Source organism: Rhopilema esculentum, chromosome 7 (assembly GCF_057945365.1).
Source record: "Rhopilema esculentum isolate cy_ngs chromosome 7, ASM5794536v1, whole genome shotgun sequence".
Taxonomy (NCBI): domain Eukaryota; kingdom Metazoa; phylum Cnidaria; class Scyphozoa; order Rhizostomeae; family Rhizostomatidae; genus Rhopilema; species Rhopilema esculentum.
Genome location: NC_142821.1, coordinates 3,913,841 through 3,933,270, shown reverse-complemented (window position 1 = coordinate 3,933,270; position 19,430 = coordinate 3,913,841). Strand labels below are relative to the sequence as shown.

General features: G+C 34.7%; 2 protein-coding genes across 4 annotated transcripts; both read left to right on the top strand.

Annotated features, from left to right (window-relative positions):
* The first annotated feature begins 1,937 nt into the window (after nucleotides 1–1,937).
* On the top strand, nucleotides 1,938–6,855 carry LOC135683031 (carbohydrate deacetylase). 2 transcript variants are annotated; one of them, XM_065198159.2, is made up of 3 exons: nucleotides 1,938–2,422; nucleotides 4,639–4,916; nucleotides 5,534–6,855. In XM_065198159.2, exons 1-3 carry the CDS (start codon nucleotides 2,066–2,068, stop codon nucleotides 5,775–5,777), a joined length of 879 nt encoding a protein of 292 aa, XP_065054231.2. In that variant the 5' UTR covers nucleotides 1,938–2,065; the 3' UTR covers nucleotides 5,778–6,855. The 2 variants fall into 2 exon arrangements, with proteins under 2 accessions (XP_065054231.2, XP_065054230.2); XM_065198158.2 differs by having other exon boundaries at nucleotides 5,468–6,855.
* Nucleotides 6,518–16,130, top strand: LOC135683029 (uncharacterized). Of its 2 annotated transcripts, none has more exons than XM_089109254.1 (8): nucleotides 6,518–6,649; nucleotides 10,286–11,233; nucleotides 11,639–11,904; nucleotides 12,649–12,799; nucleotides 13,103–13,199; nucleotides 13,602–13,911; nucleotides 14,253–14,546; nucleotides 15,108–16,130. In XM_089109254.1, exons 2-8 carry the CDS (start codon nucleotides 10,335–10,337, stop codon nucleotides 15,407–15,409), a joined length of 2,319 nt encoding a protein of 772 aa, XP_088965380.1. In that variant the 5' UTR covers nucleotides 6,518–6,649; nucleotides 10,286–10,334; the 3' UTR covers nucleotides 15,410–16,130. The 2 variants fall into 2 exon arrangements, with proteins under 2 accessions (XP_088965380.1, XP_065054227.2); XM_065198155.2 differs by lacking the exon at nucleotides 6,518–6,649 and adding an exon at nucleotides 7,010–7,317.
* The last annotated feature ends 3,300 nt before the right edge of the window (nucleotides 16,131–19,430 follow it).

Here is a 19,430-nt window from a genome sequence, read left to right as displayed (position 1 = left end):
GTAATGAGAAATAGTGGAATAAGAAACACCAAAATAGAAGCCCATCAAAGTAATTCTCTTTTGGTAACGAGAAGCTTTTAAAGCTCTTAGAAGAAAACAACTCTCATAAAAAAATAGTATTTATTGTCTACCTTATAAGTGTCCCAAACTTTATACGAACGACATTTTAGAGACTATACAAAATAAGGAATACTTGCAAATTATGAGTCATAAGCTATTTTTAGAAACTTCGCATTGATAAATGCTTTCTCTGACTATGACTAATGCATTGCTCTTTTGGTAATTTCACCACAAGGCAGGTCCTGTAAAGAATGAGCAGCAGCAGTTTTAGGGACTGCAGGGCCCCCGGCTAAAAACATCTGCGGGGCCCTTGTTCTTTACAATTTCTATCTTTTTTCTTTGTTGTGGGGCCCCTTTTGGCTATCATAAGCGCGGGGACTGAGGCTATGGCCCCCCTGGACCCCCTTTAAACCGCATCTGATAATGAGCCATCAAAAGTTTCATTTAGCGAGAAAAAAGGTCGGTCCAAATATCTACAGAAGCCAAAAACAACATTAATTTCGGATCAGTTTTATGCATAAACTCAACAATGTATCAATATTTGTTTTTTTAACCATATAAGCTGGTGAACTATCCATATTTGTACAACAAAATAACAGAATGAAGACTAGACAAATAGAATGGTAGTTGTAGCTTTGTAGCAAACAATGCTCTTCAAAATCGGATTGACATGACAATGGCTTGGTTGCCAAGGATGCAAATTGAAGGATATATTTGTGGGTGTGAAGGGTATAAAATTTCCGACTTCCAATAAATCAATATTAATTTTGAACTAAAAATTTGATAAACATTTGATTAAAAAACCTTAACATTTCATGGCTTGGTCGTTTCTTTCTGAATTGACAGCATTGGATTTATGACTTCAATTATCCAATAACTCTAAAATTCAGACTTATTCAAAGTGACACCCCCACACCCCCCTCCCCGGAATTTACGTTCCTGACGGTTACCAATTTTTGCTTGTTTAAAACCTATTGCCAATTACCCTCTGACAAGAACCTAGTGCAATATACAAGAGAGAGAGACCACAAAAAGAGGGAAGGGACATAATTTTCATTTTTTTTTAAATTGGGGGCTCTGGTACGCAGAGTTGGGCAGGGTATGCCTAAGAAAAACTGTGCCTATGCTGATCCTCGTTCGGGAAAGAATCACGTGTGATCTTAACTGAAAAGTCATATTTGCCCTCTAACGAAATATGCTACTGGTAACGAAATGTAGATGATTAACCACTCTTTTTTCGCGGACACAACACAAGCCTCAATTTTACATGTTTTAAGCACTGGCTACGAATCAAATAGCGACATAAAGAATAATCCAAGAATGTTGAATAAAACACGTTTTATTCGTTCAGCAACCATATCTTACGATGTTTGACGATGTCCAAGGAAATTTGATTCCCATAAAACATTTCCAAAAACATATTTTTGCTTTTATGTTTGATAAGAAGTGCTGAGTTCCTTTAACTTCCCCATTAAGCAAGTGCATATACGCTGAATAGATCGCAGTAACTGTAGGAAACTGTGCGGCAGCGCTTGACCACGTCAGATGTTTTGACATTTTCTTGTTTTGTTTTGCTAGGTCAATAAGACATCGTCAATAATTGATTATACTAAAACAGTTTTTGGGTAATGTTTTATGGACGTTTGATTGTTTGGCCCAGTGGCGGAAGTTCATTTTTCAAGTGGGGGGGGGGGGGGGTAATGCCTAATAAAGCAAGCAAATTTGCCGACAAATGACATAATTTTGCCGACAAATAAGCAAAACCTTCCCACACCCCTGCAATTCCCGCCACTGGTTTGGCCAACTGTAACTTTTTCCCGAAAATAAATTGTAATAGCCTCGTTTTGTCGATGACCAACAGTCTCTATCTCGTTTTGTTAACAAAATTCAAAATGGACACCGGGAAAATGTGTAAATAATGTTACTTTTTATTTACACCACACCATAAGTGTGGTAGAATGTGTTTCTTGAATTTTTCCTACTGGTTATTGTTTGAATTTTTGAAATGTTGCAGGTGAAAATTACTGCAGACGACTTTGGATATTGTAAAAGAAGAAATGCTGGGATTTTGGAGTTGTGCAGTGAAGGACTAGTTGACAAATTATCTCTTCTCGTGAATGCTGTCGACGTGCACGATGCAGTGGACGGTTTGAAATCATTGCTCGATAAGCAGAGAGATGTGGGTCTCGACCGTAGCTGTTGCAAATCGATGCCAGTCATTGGTCTTCACTTAAATCTCACTGAAGGGAAACCCATCTCAGATGAAGCAGTTGTGCCTTCTCTGCTCAACAAACAAGGCTTTTTCCAAACAAAGCATGAAATTGCAGACAAATTGAAGGACGGATCTATAAAGAAATCGGAGGCATGTATGCTTAAGATTTTTATGTAAAATTGGTCAATACTTTCAATATCTCTAATGAATGCTTGGTCCGGTAAATCAGTGGCGTACCCAAGGGGGGGAATTGGGGGGTCCGGACCCCTCCACTTTTCTAAAATATGGTCCTCGAGATTTGTCCAAAAACGATGTAAAACTCATTGGGGGGGGGGGGGTAGTATACTGTGTGCTTGTGTCAATAGCAATTGTAAAAGGCTTTGCTATTTGCCATAGCTAACATGAATCAAATAATGGGGGGAAATTTTGCAAAAAGGGCGTTTCCCCGTATTTGCGAGTGTTTGAAGGGCGTGGTCCAAAAGAATTCTAGGGGCTATGCCCCAGACCCCCCCCACTTCTACAGCCCTGGGTACGCCACTGCCGTAAATACTTTTATTTGATTAAAATCTTACTTAATCACATTGTTATCTCTCTTTTGAGCTATTGAAAATGTATTTTTTGCTGTAGTGGGATTAGATACTTTGGCATAACAGTATCTTATCTTATCTTTTCCCAGTTAGTCCTTTGAAACCATCAACCTGTGACCAAGACTGAAACTATTTTTTTTTGCGCGGGCAAGTTCACATGCCTGTGACACTTGTGGAAGCTCCCTGAAGTTGTATTCTCAATTTGAATTTGATATGTAGACTATGTTCAGGCCAGTGTGGAATCCATGTAGCTTATGCCAGAGATATCCAGCATAGACTAACGATTTCCCATGTCTTTCTATTGTTTATTGGCGTATGTCTGGCGCAAGCTTTACATGGATTCCACCCTGGTGTTCAGGTTTATCTCAGTTCTCCATTTTCAAAATTCTAACTGATTTGTTTTTTAAGAAAAATCAGCCCTGGGGAAATTATGATGAGAGGAAGCAAACTTTAATTGTCTTTACTTCTTACATGTCTTCCTACTTTATTCAAAACTGTCTTTGAGATAAGCAAACAAGAGCCTGAACCTAATCAAGAGACCTTCGCACAGGCCAGTGGCCTATTTTCCATGCCATTATTAGTATTAGTACTACCAATTGATATCCTGGTCCCTATAGCCCCCAGACCACAACATAATTGGTTGTGAACCTGAAACCAGCTCTGGAAATAGACCACAAAAATAATTTGAAATTGGTTTCCTGCAGTACAAAATTTCAATGAATTACTAGAATAAGCTTAAAACCAAATTAAATGATTGAAGGGCTCTAGCAAATATGTAACTAGCAACTACTAGCAACTATGTAAAATCAAAAACCAAAAGCAAGGGGGATTATGAGTGATTTTCTGCTAACTTTTCAAGAATTTGCAAAATGCCATACTCAGAATATTTAAGAAAATACTTCAATGACCAAGCAAATTCAAATTAAAACTAATGCTTCTTTCACAGTTTCTTTGAAAAATCCGATAAAGCGATTGAATGAGAGAGGAAATAGCAAGGAACACATGATTTTGCTGATAAAACTAGAAAAGGTCACTCTTCTCCTGCTAGCAATCCATGGCCCTCAAACTATTCCGTGTTTTCCCCCACCCTGCCCTTCAATACATTCACCTGTTTGCCAATTCTACAAGACAGGTATACAAAAGCTGTTTCTTGCTTTTGGGATATTTTTGTTTTTCTTCCTCGTTACAAAAGAAAATCACAATATTTTGCAATTTTTAACTTGCAGTAATAACTAAGAACTTTGGTCATCAGCTTCATAGGCATGGGAGTCATAGGGGCTGGGAGGGCTGCAGCCTCCTTATCAGGCAACATTTATCCAATTTCAGGCTCCATTGGGGCTGTTCTTTTGCAATATGGGCAACATCCATACTAAGCTGCCTCAAACATGCTGCATCTGTCACTCCCATGATCAGCTTATGAAATTCATGCACGTTGTTTGCACATTTAATTACATTTTGTTCTCAGAAAATCAGTGTTCCTTGGGTTGAGTATTTTTTAATGAAGGCTCCAGTTTTAAAAAATTTTAACACAATTGCTGCATAGAACAGACTTTTTATTATAGCAGGAGTGCCTTGAAAATCAACATGAAAATAATACTGTGAATGGAATTGTTATTCAACGAATAATTTTCTTTGGCTCCAGTAACAACAGGTTAAATTTTCTTCCTTTTCAACTTCACAAGACTTCCTATCTGATTTTTTTTAAACCTCCTAAATATTGCCTCCTTAGACAACCATACGTAATTTCAATCACTTATACAGAGAAATTTTCTACCTTAGATTGAAGTGGAAATGCGGGCACAAGTTGATAGATTTAAAAACTTAACTGGAAGATTACCGTCCTATGTAGATGGGCATCAGCATGTTCACATCCTTCCAACAGTGTCTGAAATCTTTGCAGAAGTCCTGACGTCGTATGATATAGTTGAGACAAGAATTCCGAATGAACTATTCATACATCATTGTAACTGGATTGCTCATCCTCAAAAGAATTTTTATGAGGAAGTTTGTAAAAATTCAGTTTCTGCTGCAAAAATATTCAAAGCAAGAGGAATCAGGTACGACTGCATATACCATCCAAATTATCTACTTTTTGATGCTTTTTGCAAAAATGTTGGATTGTTTTATCTTTTCAGTTTCAATTGAAAGTTTGTTTATTGACGGTGGCGTAGTCTACCCAGAGTGACAAGATTGGGGGGGGGGGGGCAATAGCTGAACGATGTTTCGGAGCTTTTCCTAGGAACGCCCTTGTGGGATGCTGCAAAACTTCCCCTTTTGAAAACCAGCTTGAAATTAGCCATGTCAGAGGTTTTGCAAAAACTGACTGCAGATTTGCGCATTTCTCAGACCCCGTTATTTGATCATCGAGATTCGAAGCCCTCCGCTACGTTAGAGTCTATACGATCTCCTGTTCTGATCAGATACTAGAATATATTCAATTTGAGCTTCTTCTGAATACTTTTTCTACTGTTTCTCTATAATAAATTGTGGTATAAAAGAATTTTTGCTAATTTAGAATGTATTTTTAGGGATTATTTCTTTCATGAATAATTGACTTTTTACTGTTTTCATCGGAATGATATTGCTTATACTCCTACTTGTTTCAAAGCTATTCCGACTTTTTCATTGGCTTAAGCACAATGGGGAGGAACATGACAAAATCGAATATTTACAGAGCATTCGATTGCATAATAGACCGTTCTCTGCCTAATGATCAAAGAAAAGAGCTGCTAACAATCGAGTTTATGGTGCATCCTGGCTTTTCTAGTGTTTCAGATTCTGGTGGATGTGGAATGGGACCTGACGAATTTTCGCTTTCAAATGAAAGAGAAATGGAACTTGAGTTTTTAAAAAATGATTTTAGAGACATTTTGACAAAATATAAGAGTATTTTGGCGACACACGGTGACCTGACTTGATAGCTTATTAGAAGCACTTAGGTCCATTGGTATCATTTTTAGAATTATTGTATTTAGGGTTGATCATGATAAGAGATCCCTGAAATTGAAGTTATATTGAATCTATGATTGCAACGTGCCTTAGTTATTTTTCTTCCTGCCGCTGTTATAAGAAGAATGCGTCCCCTTTTATCTCAGCATATTTCTTTACTGATTTTTGTAGCACCGGTATTGAAAACCTATTTCTTTCCTTTATTGTAGTTTAAAATGAGATTTTACAATATAACTATCAATAAAGAACAATATGACATGGTATTCAGATTGATTCTCAAATTTAGCGAAATTTCAGGAAGTAACATTGTTTTATCGAACATATAAACCTACAATCTTGGAAAGAACTGTTGAGACAAACTCTTAACAAGTATCCGGTAGCATGTAAAGCTCAACCTCTAAACCACTAAACTCCCCCTCCCCTCCCCTCATCAAAAGTATATGTATTATAGTAGCAGAGATATCAACATTGAGCCGGGTAGGGGGCATAAAATCTCACCACCGCTTGCCCGGGATCGTAAGCTAGCTGGGTTACTAGACTCTAGTTACGAAAGTCGATAGGGATAAGAAATAACTATCATTTTTTAAAAAAATTTCGCCGTTCTGTTCATGCATTGTTTTCCTTTAAATCTCACGTGTCACCCACCGTACACCTCCGTTTGTTTAATCAAGTGCAACGAAAAACATTCGAATCCATTTTCCAATGCTTGTTCAGATGTAGGCTGGTTAAATACCCTGGGTTATAGATTTTTTAATAAACGCACAGAATTACACTGAGTCAGATTTGAATGTGGAAATCCGTGAGTTAAAGGACCTGGAATTCGTTTACAAAATGCAGCCAGGTTCGGCCGATCTTTTCTATGCATCTTGTTATTTGTTAGTATGATTTTAACGATATGTTAAAATTTGTGGTATGATGAAATAAAGAAAGTATTACGATGATATGTTATCTTTCTGTTATCAGATAACAGAAAGATAAAATATCTTCTAGCCATATGTGATCGTTTTAGGTAGTTGTTTAAATTGAAATATTGCAGTTGAATCTTCATTGAGTTTGTTGTTTCTTCAGTCATTTTTAGTTATAAATTTCCGGAATTATATCAAACTTTAAAATCTTTTCAGTTTTTTCACCACCTTGGCATCACAAGTAAATCTCCACCCGCTAAGCAATATTCTCAGTCTGCAATCAGGGTATCGAATTCGATTCTCAACTTCGCCCCTTGTGTAAAGCGGGTAGTTTTCCAAATACTGAAATTGTTTTACAGTGGTGATAAGAAGTTAATACCACATTTCCAACTAAAGCCCAATGCCGGCAGTTCAAAAGGCAAATAAATAGAACGTTTTCAATAGGTAAAGGCAATTCAGGCAGAAGGACTGCCAAATTAATTCACTCTGTTGTTTCTGACTCTTTGACGTCACAAATTCTATGCTACAAGTGACAACAACAAAAGGGTTGCAACGATTCCTTTAGTAGGCACTTCCTTGTAAAGGTAGAAATGAATTATTTGTGGTAAGTAAACGACCTTTTTCGTTAAAAGTCGTACCCCGTTCCGACTTTCTTCATTTAAAATTGCTCACTTACAGTCTGACTCGCTCAACTGTAAGTCAAACGTCAGTCGATTCAGTTGGCCTAGGCATTACTTTGTCCTTGTGGATTGAGAGCACAGTCAATAGGCATTCCAAAGCGCAACTACAATGAAAACACGCCGCAACTTTAGCTGGCCGCGTTAAAGAATAATCTTTTTTCTACATGAAATCTTGAAGTTACTTACAGGTACATTGAATTAACTGGTACATATTTTTTCATGTCAAATAGAAGGTAATAATAATACTGCATACCTGTAATTTTTCATGACAGTTATTACAAACTAAACAATTTCTAACCATATAAAGCCCATATGAAGTTGTTATGGTGTTTATTTTCCCTTATAAGCAAGAAGCCAAAAACAATTTGCTTGCTATCTTTGATATCTTTTCATGGTATTTTGGACATCATTTCTGCATTACGTGAAGGTTTTTCCTAGACTTTTTATAATTTTGCTGTTCATATCATCTTATCTATCCAATTATCCCATCAGATAGTTATTCATATAGACCTAATGTTAATATTTGTCATCGAACCCTAGTTTTAAACCCTTTTTGTCTACCTTAGTCAACTTAGCTGGTCATTGTTGAGCCATTCTATCTCCTAAGACCCTTTCAAGGTCTGAGATTTTTCATGGACTATATTTTAAACTTATTTTGTTCTTGCAGTGGACTTCATACAAACTTTTTATATTTTACTGATCAAAATATTTCTGAAAGTCCCCATAGAGGGGTTGTCTTCAAGATAAGTAAAAACTCAGAGGTAAAGGATGTCCCTCCAGACATGAAAACCCAGCCCCTGTTACAGCTACTATTTTTGGGACCAGTGGTAGTTACCCTTTCAATGACATTAAAATGTTTTCTTCTGAAATTTGCACCCCTTTTCAAAGGCAGCAATTCTATCTATTAGCATATCAAAGTCACCCGTATCACAGACTTCCATGTCACCATCATATGCTTTAGTTTCCTCAAAAATTTTAATGACAATTTTGATTTGGCTGCCGGCTTTAGCCTAGTTCACAAGATGAATGCTAACACTGACCCATAGCCCCACTTTTGCAGATTTAGTTGTCACTTTATGCAAGTTTGTAACCCCAAAAATGTTTGTACTCAATGTACACACCTTTAGATAAATAATACCAGATAGACAATCCCAGGAAAATTTTTCCAAATGAAAAGCTATGCAAAGAATAATCGGTTAGAGGTTAGTTTTTGTAGAACATGCATGGAAATTCTGAATTATTCCTTTTTTTAAATTAATGATTGCACATTTATACCAAACTATATTCCAACAACTGTTCCTATGGCTTGTGAAGTGTAAATGCAACCAGGGTTTAGTTGGATTGTTTTTCAGTACTGGAAATAGGGCTTCAAATTTTACTGTTTATGCTAATTCTGCTAAACCTGTAATTTTACATTTATGAAAACACCATAGAGACAGATATTAATGTTGAATTATGCTACATATCATGTTTCTGAGCTTGATTCCTTACCTTTTGATAATTTGATGGTTTTGTTTTGGATTGAACAAACTGTGCTAATCTATGCTACCATTGTTACATTAATTGTTACATTAAATTAACTAAAGGTGTTTTAAATTAAAATAAATCCTGCTTGTTATAAACAGGACATATTTTTAACATTTTAAAAACTTGTTAACCTTGATAAAACTATTAATCATCCCAATTATTTTGCAATAAGGACTGATTTTTGACAAATTGTCGCAAAATATTGGAAATACATTTCATAATATTCTTTAAAAATGGGGGGCAGTGGTGGAAACCTGGGGACAAGGAGGTGGTCACCCCCAAATACTTTGGAGGACAAATGTCTTTTGTTCTAAAACAATGGGGAATGTGATGTCATCTTATTAAGACAATTAGCTTGCCCCCAGTCTTTGACCAAGTGTCTGTCCCTGATGGGGATGGGGGGGGGGGGACAATGATTTTTAGTACTAGCCTTTTGTTGGGTTTTTTAGGAATTTTCAAGTTAAAATTGGAACATTCATGTTTTCTGTGCATGTGTTTGCTCCACAGTTACTTATAACATTTTCACTATTTTGCAAATGTCACAAAAATGTTTACTATGCTCATCCTTTCCTACAAACATGTTCCCAGAATGAAATACTTTGTTCAGTCTTTAAAAGAAGAATTCACTTGAAGCAAGATAAAATAAAGAACTAAGATAGTCTAACTAAAATCCCTTGATTTCCTCCCTTTTTGCATCCCAATTTTCAGTGGAATGAGCTCTGTTGTCCAAAACAAGTCCACCTTTGGCAAGAGCAAGCCTTGCTGAGGCAAATGAGCTGTTGCTCTTACATTTCTATCATGTTTTAGTACCGTTTCCTGCCACTTTTCCTTTGCCAACTTTTGTGTTGAAAATCACTTGAAAATATTGGAAAATCGAAGGGTTTTAGTTATGCTATTTTAGTTCTTTATTTTACCATGCTTAAAGTATGTCAGGTTCAAATGTTCTAATTTATTTTCAAACCCAGGGATGGATTTTATTGTTTGAAAAAGATAAATGAAAATAATATACTAAGTCTGAAATGATATGAAGCTATAAATATAATGTGCTCTTTGTGTCACAAGCTGCATATTTTTTTCTCATTATTGTTTTCAAAATTTCCTACTTTTTAGTATCTTTTTAATTTTTTTTTTTGAAAGTTTTTCTATTTGGGTACTTTTTCGTACTTTTGGCCAACCAAATATGTCCCTTTATTTTTTCTCCTTAAGTTGTACCAGTTATCTTTGTCCTTCTCCCCTTTAGCCTCCAGATCGTTTCTTTCGGTTTCCCTAACTTCTTCTCTTGTTACTGCCACGTCACCTGTAATTAGGACCCCATATTGTGTATAAACTATTCACAACTAATGCAATTTTTCTTCATTACGCTAGATAAAAACGTGAACAGAAAAATGCTTTCAAATGACCTGGTTTATGAAATATGCAAGATCAGCTTGATGCCTCGTTGAGACGCTTTTACCAAGCGCCAGTGTTTAAGTATAGTTCCTGTAATAATACAAACACATTTGACCAAGGGGATAATAGCATTAATATGAAACCCAAAAACGGTATTCAAGGCTACAGAAAGTTGCCACATGTTGAAGATGACTTAGACGCTGAAGAGACTCATGTGAAGCAAATAAAACCCCGGAAGTGCTGTTCAACTCGCTCATGCGTTCTCCTAACTGTATGGATTGTTTTGTTTGTCTGTGGTGTACTAGGATTGACTATCTTCGTTCTTCAAGCTATCTACACAGGAAAAGAAAAAGGTGAACACCATCATCGCTATATTAAATACAATGAATTCGAAAACACGACTCTAAAAGAGACTGTTGCCCCTTGCGATGATTTTGAAATCACTAAAGTTTGGCATAAAACATTTGAAAAGCTTCAAACTGAAACAGCGGTCAGATTCATCGACGTGAATTCGGATGGGATCAATGATCCAATTATTGCGTTTGGTACTGGTGTGGATGGGTACCATGTAAAACGTGAAGTGTGCGACCTTTATTTCAATAGAACCTATCCATGCTTTGGAGGTGCTTTAGCGCTTGACGGAGTCACTGGTCATGAGTTATGGAGGCACTACTCTGGTCATGAGTTATACGCTGTTAATTGCAATGGGGATATAAATGAGGATGGAGTTCCCGATTGCCTTATTGGTGGCAGGGGTGGGATGTTTGATGCTGTTAGTGGCAAAGATGGCAAGTTGCTTTGGGCGTTTTGGGACCAGCATGTACGAAGTGACGTCATGAACCTATATACGGCACAGTTCATTAAAGATCTCAATAATGACGGTGTGGCTGATGTGCTTCAAATTCACGGTGGTGACCCCCTGGCGTATGTATACTGTTTAAACATACAGAAATTGCTAGGAAACGAATTTTAGATGCCTCCTTTCTAATGTGATCCTTTAATTGCGCATGTGTATTCATTTGTCAAACCATTATGGCTATCTCTTATCTTTTTAAATCTTTCTGTAGAAAATTCTGTCAATTTAAAGATTTTAGTCCTCTTCAGACACATGTGTGATTTAAGGATTTAGAATAATATTTTTCCAGCAGTTAGTTATAATAGGACACACTTGCCTGTAAAAGGTAGGCGAATTTCTCAAATCGAATCGATAAGTGTGTTGCTTGTCTGACACAAGTACGTTTAATGTCTGTTTAGGCCACATCAGCCATGTCTTACTGCATTGCAAGTCTTTTTAAAAGATCTGTTCTTACCGTATGTTTACCTTTGCAGGGATGCGTACAGCGAAACGAGGCTTATTGGTCGTATCTTGATATTTTCGGGGCGATCAGGAAGAATCCTAAGATGGGTTGAAACACCAGATAAAAAGGAGAGCTACTTTTCGCCTCTGATTTATACTCTAAAAAATGGAACAGACATTGTAATTTTCGGAACCGGTGGCGAGACTCATGGTGGAAGTCTGTATGTTATAAAATTGACTGATTTGTATTATGGGAAAATACACAACGCCTTGGCAATTTACACTGACAAGCAAAAAGGTTGGTTCCAGATTTTTATAGCTATGTCGTCATCCAACAGCCATAGCCTTTCTCGAATAGACTATGCTTTCAGGTAATTCATTAGGTTAGTTGCCTGCTGTTTGCAATATTTCATTTTGATGACGTTTAGAAATGAATTCATTTTGTATATGTATGACTACATACCAATATTTGATATAAACTAGCCTCATCAAGAAGGAACCCGATATTATCTCAAGGAATGTATCTTCTGATGTGGCTTGGTAAAGAAAATAGAAATGATATCGAATTCCCATCGAAGGCTAAACACATACACAGATATCTAGAATTATCCAATCTAATATGTACGTTGCGTGTGGTACTTCATCCAAAAATAACGATAATACAGTTAGCAAATAAATTGAGTACCAGAGTGAAAGTATAATAGTTTGATTGTTGAAAATTTATATTTTTTAACAATCAAACTATTATATTTTCATTCTTGTACTCAATTTTTTTGCGAACTACATTATCGTCATAATTAGAATTATCATCTATATTGTTCCAAACCTTTTTAAACATGCAGCAACCCATACAACTTAGGTATTCTAAATGCTGAAGAAGCAGCAAGTTTTCGAGCAACAGATCAGTTTTGATTTTGTTTATTTACTCCAGGAAATAGATTAAAACCTATTTTTGTCAATCTTCTTGATTCTATCAGGCAGATCTTTTGATATGATCAACTATTCGAATCAGTTGCCTAGTTATGCTCTGCATTTTTTGAAGGTGTTATGAATCCGCCTATGTTGATCGATCTGACAAAAGACGGTACTGTTGACATCGTGTCAGCATTTTTCAACTCAACAGTTGCTGCTTTCGATGGTGAAACGTTTAAATCAATCTGGTCTTACAGCGTGGAAAATTCTGAATCGTATTCGTGAGTACCAGCATAGCTAACCATTCTTCTGAATTTATTTTACGTCTAGTTCACAGCTTTGCGAAATTGCTGATTCAAAATAAAGTTTCGTTGTGACAGGAACGTTTTACGTTCGAGTGAATCATCCATAAACAACTATGTTGTACGGCAGATTAGCAGCAAGCAGCAAGTTAATGGTAATAGCCTGTAAAGCATTTTGATGTTCATGGTAATACCATCGCTCCAAAGCAGTATAAATGGTATTCATGAAAAATTTCATGCTATTTAATGCATAATGGTTATCTGAATCAATCTTTTATTCAGGATTCCAGCTGCTGGGTTTTTCAATGAAGACGATACCATCGATTTCTTGGCGAGATTCAACGTTGGAAAAGGATTCCCAGTTTATTACCATTCACTCGTGAGTTTAACTTTTTCCTGTATTGGCCTTGATCTAATTTCCCATCGGTTGAGCAATCCCTCTTATTGCGAACACATAGGCAGATATTTCAGGTCTTGAGAATGTATCTATACTCTGATGGTGACGAAGTTATTAAGAAAGCAGCTTTTTTAAACCACCTCAACACATTTTTAAATCGAATTTTGCATCGAAATACCTATTTCTTTTTAAGAGAAGGGCTCTTTGTTGTAGAGCAATTACCTTTAGCGTCGAAAATAATTGATTTCACTGGTAAATTTTAAGAGCCTTTCAAAACCTTGTGAATTCGGACTATTTTATGTTACGTCACCAAGTAAACTGATGCCTCTATGTATCAAAGCTCTGCTTAAGGTAAGGTGAGTCTAAGAAATGTTTTTCTTTCAGTTGATGGTATTAGACGGAAAGTCGGGTAAACCTAAACTCAAAAAGCCTTACAAGACTTCGGCAGCTGCAAATTCCTCACCACTAACGATAAGCATGGAAGGCATTGGCAACGATTTGTTTCTTTACTGGTCTGTTGACTGTATGGGCCACGAAGGAGAAGGTGGCGAGTTTGATTTTGTGAAGGGAACAAATGTACATGAGCAAAGTCGAGCAGATACATGCATGCTTCGCTACAATAAGAAGGGTTTTAGTCGACTGCACGTGATGAACAAGAAAACACAGTTTCCTGGAACAACAATCTACGATTCAAGTATGTATTGTATTGTATATGTTTTATTTCAAGGTAAGCTCGAGAAACTTTATTTTATCCAGCCATAGTTCTCTGATCAAACATTCGAAATTTAAGAATGATGCTTGCAGCGTACCAGAAGTATTTTCTTTAAAATTGGCTGTAATCAGTGGTGTTTTTCTGGAATGTAGGGCCCGAGGCCGAAAACATCAGCGGGGCCCTTATTCTATACACTTTTATCTTTTTCCTAGATGCGAGGCGCCTTCTGGCTACCAAAATTGTGGGTCCTGGGACTGTGCCCCCCTTGACCCCCTGTAACCGCTTCTGGCCGTAATCTTAAACATTGCTTATCTCTTTTGCAGCGAAGTATCATGACTTAGAAATGTCACAATTCATTGAGAAATCGAACGCTGAGGTTGTTCGTCATCGATCCTCGCGCCATATCGGGGTTCCTGATCACGGGGGTATTCAGCGACTGATCTCAACGCCGGGGCTCACAGATGCCCTTCGCTCAAAGCTAGACCGATTTGCACGCACAGACTCCATTGATGTTGTGTTTCCAGTTTATTGGATATACCCTGCAAAAACAAGAATATTAACTCCGAAAGATGAGAAATGTATCAGCGAATACAGAAAGAATCACCCTGGGAGCAAAGGTAAGAAATCCAAAAAGGCTGCTTCATTAGGCCTAGTTGAAGTTCTAAAGGATCTTTTTCGACAGCATCGGTTGACGAAAAATGACAGTTTGATTACAAATCTCTGCATTTATTCAAAATTCAATTTTTGCTTTCCAATTTCCTAAAAAATTATTTTCAACTGCTCTTTTTATTTTATTTTTTCTCAGAGTTTATGACGATTTAAACATTTTGACTAAATCGCCCGTGCTTCTCGGTATTGTTGCGAAGGTTCACCAACACAAGCATTTCACTTGTCTGGTTTGGTCTTGTTCTGTTCTCTTCACTTCACAATCTGTTCAGTTATCAAATGTGAATGCCAAAAGCAGATTTAGCAATGCATTACTCCAGCACTGCTTTCAAGCACAATCCACTTTGCTGAACAAGCAATAGAAATATTTCGTGTTCTGTCAAGTACTTTTCGAACCTAGTACGCAATAGAGTACATGGCTTTAAATAATGCACCTGTGCGTTATTCCACAGTTACATGGCTATTCCACTTTTGCTGTTTGATCACATTTCGTTCTTCATTTTCTGTCGCAGGTTCCAGCGATCATAACACTTTGCACGATGGATTTTATGATGCTGGCGATGAAGCAGTCAACTTTTGTTTGAAAGACAGAGCTGTTGGTAAAGATCGATTTTACCAAAGCCAAACGACTTACGATGCACGTCGACTCCTATTCGGAACACTTACTGTATATCGATTCAATATAAAATGTGTTTGTAAAAACCTGCGAGCTGGTCAGAAATGTGCCAAAATGCTACCTATGAAACAACAAGGATGGGCTGGGTATATGGGCAGCTTTGCGAACGGTTTTTATAATGTTCAAAAGAAGTTATAAAGGATCTGATATTTGCCATGGTACTGCTTTCTTAGGGGATGAATGAATTAAAATTCAGTATAATTTTTTCTAAAGTTTGTCTCAACGCTCTTATTTGTCACATTTACCTGTATTCCTTTTTATGTTTTTGTAAGATGATAAAGCTATTTTTGATAAAGTAAATTCTCTAGTTTTGGCAACTTTTAAAATGTTTATGCATAAAAACATTTTAAAATAGGCCTGTACTTAAAAGATCACTTCTCTGTCTAGCTGTTTGCAATCCCCTATCGATCTTTTTTTTTTATTTAAATTTTAATCTTATTCTGTTTTTCAGTGACCCGTAGTATTTTAGTGAATATCTCAGTCCTATTTTTGCTCACCAAATCTTAAAGACCGTCACCTTATTTTTTATAACTGCATTTTTAGAGAGAGCTAAACAAGACACAATCACCTCTATATCTTAAATTCTTTTTTTGTGTGCTGAGCATCATTTTCATAACTCCTGCTTAAACAAGCCTTTGTGTTTTCTACTCATAATTTCTTATCAGTCTCTTCCCGTGCTGCTTTAGTAATTAAAAGTGGATGAAAGTTTTATTTTTTTGCTTTTATTGGTAATGGCATCTCGCAGAAATCCTAGGAGGTACACTTAAACTTTTCATTTCAGTAAATTTCGTCGAGCGTAGTATTAAATTATAGATATATTTATTTTTTGGGTTGATGAGAAATATGTTTTCCAGTGAAATTTCAGCTATTTTATCAGATCCTTTCCTGTTCTGAAACCTTTACTTTGGTAAAAGTCGACAGCCATGTTGATGTAGATTTCCATATTAGCGTAGCTTGATATTGCCAAAGCTTAGTTTGTTCAGAAAGTCAGGAAAAAACCTTGCAAGCCACCATTGAAAATACCTACGTTTTATTGTCAAAAAGAAAAGCTTTTACCTGACAAATAATGGTAAGAATTACCAGGAATGATTCCACCAGAAAGTAAGGTCATGATATTGCAAAAAGTAATTAAAATTACCAAGTATTGGTTAGGCCAAATCACAAAAAAGGTATTTCTTGTTAAATACTGTAGAAAATATCAAGGATTCGTTTTCTGAAAACTAATACGAGAGCTTTGAAAAGAGCAGAAGAAATCGCGCTGGGCTGATTTTGTTAAAAATAAACCCTATAATACTGCAAAAAGTGGTGAATAAACAAAAATATAAGCTTGGAAAAATGGTTAAAATTACTTAGCTTTAACTTGGTAACTTATTTTTTAAAAATCATCAAACTGTAAGGCTATGACCATGGACAAGTTTGGGAGAATTTACCTGCGGTAAAAAAATGAAAAGGAAAGGCAGCAACATTGACAAAATTGAAGAAAATCCGAAGTTTTAGTTTGGTTGAAAAATAGATCTACAACCTTGCAAAAAGTTGCAGAAGATGCGATGTTCTAATTCGGTTAAAACATAAAGCTGTAACAATGCAAAGGGTTGTAGAAAATACTGAGGTTCATTTTGTGAAAAAGTAAGACTATAACCTTGGAAAAAGAGCAAAAAAAAAATTTTTAGCTCAATGAAAAATAGGAATAAATAATGCAAAGTCTTGCGGAAAAAAGGAATTTTAATTTAGTTGAGAAGTAAGGCTACAACATTGCAAGACGATACAAAAAAAATTAAAAGAAAAGTAAGGATATGACCTTGAAACAATGAACAGAAATAATGAATAGAAAAAACAAAGCTTCAATTTGATAAAAAAGTAAGCCTATAGCCTTAAAAAATGAGCAGAAAATAAAAGTTTTAATATGGTAAAAAAATCAGGCTATAACCTTCAAAAAATAGGCGGAAAAAAAAGAGCTTTTATTTGATAAAAAAGTAAGGCCATAACCTTCAAAAAATGAGCAGAAAATAAAGAGCTTTTATTTGATAAAAAAGTAAGGCCATAACCTTCAAAAAATGAGCAGAAAATAAAGAGCTTTTATTTGATAAAAAAGTAAGGCCATAACCTTCAAGAAATGAGCAGAAAATAAAAAGCTTTTATTTCATAAAACAGTAAGGCTATAACCTTCAAAAAATGAGCAGAAAATAAAAAGCTTTTATTTCATAAAAAAGTAAGGCTATAACCTTCAAAAAATTAGCAGAAAATAAAAAGCTTTTATTTCATAAAAAAGTAAGGCTATAACCTTCAAAAAATGAGCAGAAAATGAAAAGCTTTTTTTCATAAAAAAGTAAGGCTATAACCTTCAAAAAATTAGCAGAAAATTAAACGCTTTTTTTCATCAAAAAGTAAGGCTATAACCTTCAAAAAATTAGCAGAAAAAAAAAGCTTTTATTTCATAAAAAAGTAAGGCTATAACCTTCAAAAAATGAGCAGAAAATGAAAAGCTTTTATTTCATAAAAAAGTAAGGCTATAACCTTCAAAAAATGAGCAAAAAATAAAAAGCTTTTATTTTATAAAAAAGAAAGGCTATAACCTTCAAAAAATGAGCAAAAAATTAAAAGCTTTCATTTCATAAAAAAGTAAGGCTATAACCTTCAAAAAATTAGCAGAAAATAAAAAGCTTTTTTTTTATAAAAAAGAAAGGCTATAACCTTCAAAAAATGAGCAAAAAATAAAAAGCTTTTATTTTATAAAAAAGAAAGGCTATAACCTTCAAAAAATGAGCAGAAAATGAAAAGCTTTTATTTCATAAAAAAGTATGGCTATAACCTTAAAAAAAATGAGCAGAAAATAAAAAGCTTTTATTTCATAAAACAGTAAGGCTATAACCTTCAAAAAATGAGCAGAAAATAAAAAGCTTTTATTTCATAAAAAAGTAAGGCTATAACCTTCAAAAAATTAGCAGAAAATAAAAAGCTTTTATTTCATAAAAAAGTAAGGCTATAACCTTCAAAAAATGAGCAGAAAATGAAAAGCTTTTATTTCATAAAAAAGTAAGGCTATAACCTTCAAAAAATGAGCAAAAAATAAAAAGCTTTTATTTTATAAAAAAGAAAGGCTATAACCTTCAAAAAATGAGCAAAAAATTAAAAGCTTTTTTTTTATAAAAAAGAAAGGCTATAACCTTCAAAAAATGAGCAAAAAATTAAAAGCTTTCATTTCATAAAAAAGTATGGCTATAACCTTCAAAAAATTAGCAGAAAATAAAAAGCTTTTTTTTTATAAAAAAGAAAGGCTATAACCTTCAAAAAATGAACAAAAAATAAAAAGCTTTTTTTTATAAAAAAGAAAGGCTATAACCTTCAAAAAATGAGCAGAAATTAAAAAGCTTTTATTTCATAAAAAAGTATGGCTATAACCTTCAAAAAATGAGCAAAAAATAAAAAGCTTTTATTTTATAAAAAAGAAAGGCTATAACCTTCAAAAAATGAGCAGAAATTAAAAAGCTTTTATTTCATAAAAAAGTATGGCTATAACCTTCAAAAAATGAGCAAAAAATTAAAAGCTTTTATTTTATAAAAAAGAAAGGCTATAACCTTCAAAAAATGAGCAAAAAATAAAAAGCTTTTATTTCATAAAAAAGTATGGCTATAACCTTCAAAAAATGAGCAAAAATTAAAAAGCTTTTATTTTATAAAAAAGAAAGGCTATAACCTTCAAAAAATGAGCAGAAATTAAAAAGCTTTTATTTCATAAAAAAGTATGGCTATAACCTTCAAAAAATGAGCAAAAAATAAAAAGCTTTTATTTTATAAAAAAGTAAGGCTATAACCTTCAAAAAATGAGCAGAAAATGAAAAGCTTTTATTTCATAAAAAAGTATGGCTATAACCTTAAAAAAATGAGCAGAAAATAAAAAGCTTTTATTTCATAAAACAGTAAGGCTATAACCTTCAAAAAATGAGCAGAAAATAAAAAGCTTTTATTTCATAAAAAAGTAAGGCTATAACCTTCAAAAAATTAGCAGAAAATAAAAAGCTTTTATTTCATAAAAAAGTAAGGCTATAACCTTCAAAAAATGAGCAGAAAATGAAAAGCTTTTATTTCATAAAAAAGTAAGGCTATAACCTTCAAAAAATGAGCAAAAAATAAAAAGCTTTTATTTTATAAAAAAGAAAGG

Excerpts from the sequence above, each read along its gene's own strand:
- LOC135683031 (XM_065198158.2), top strand. The coding sequence starts at position 2,066 with ATGTTGCAGGTGAAAATTACTGCAGACGACTTTGGATATTGTAAAAGA. Across the intron at positions 2,423-4,638 it reads GATCTATAAAGAAATCGGAG|ATTGAAGTGGAAATGCGGGC; the intron begins GCATGTATGCTT and ends TTTCTACCTTAG. Across the intron at positions 4,917-5,467 it reads TTCAAAGCAAGAGGAATCAG|CTATTCCGACTTTTTCATTG; the intron begins GTACGACTGCAT and ends CTTGTTTCAAAG.
- LOC135683029 (XM_089109254.1), top strand. The coding sequence starts at position 10,335 with ATGCAAGATCAGCTTGATGCCTCGTTGAGACGCTTTTACCAAGCGCCA. Across the intron at positions 11,234-11,638 it reads CACGGTGGTGACCCCCTGGC|GGATGCGTACAGCGAAACGA; the intron begins GTATGTATACTG and ends TTACCTTTGCAG. Across the intron at positions 14,547-15,107 it reads GAATCACCCTGGGAGCAAAG|GTTCCAGCGATCATAACACT; the intron begins GTAAGAAATCCA and ends TTTCTGTCGCAG.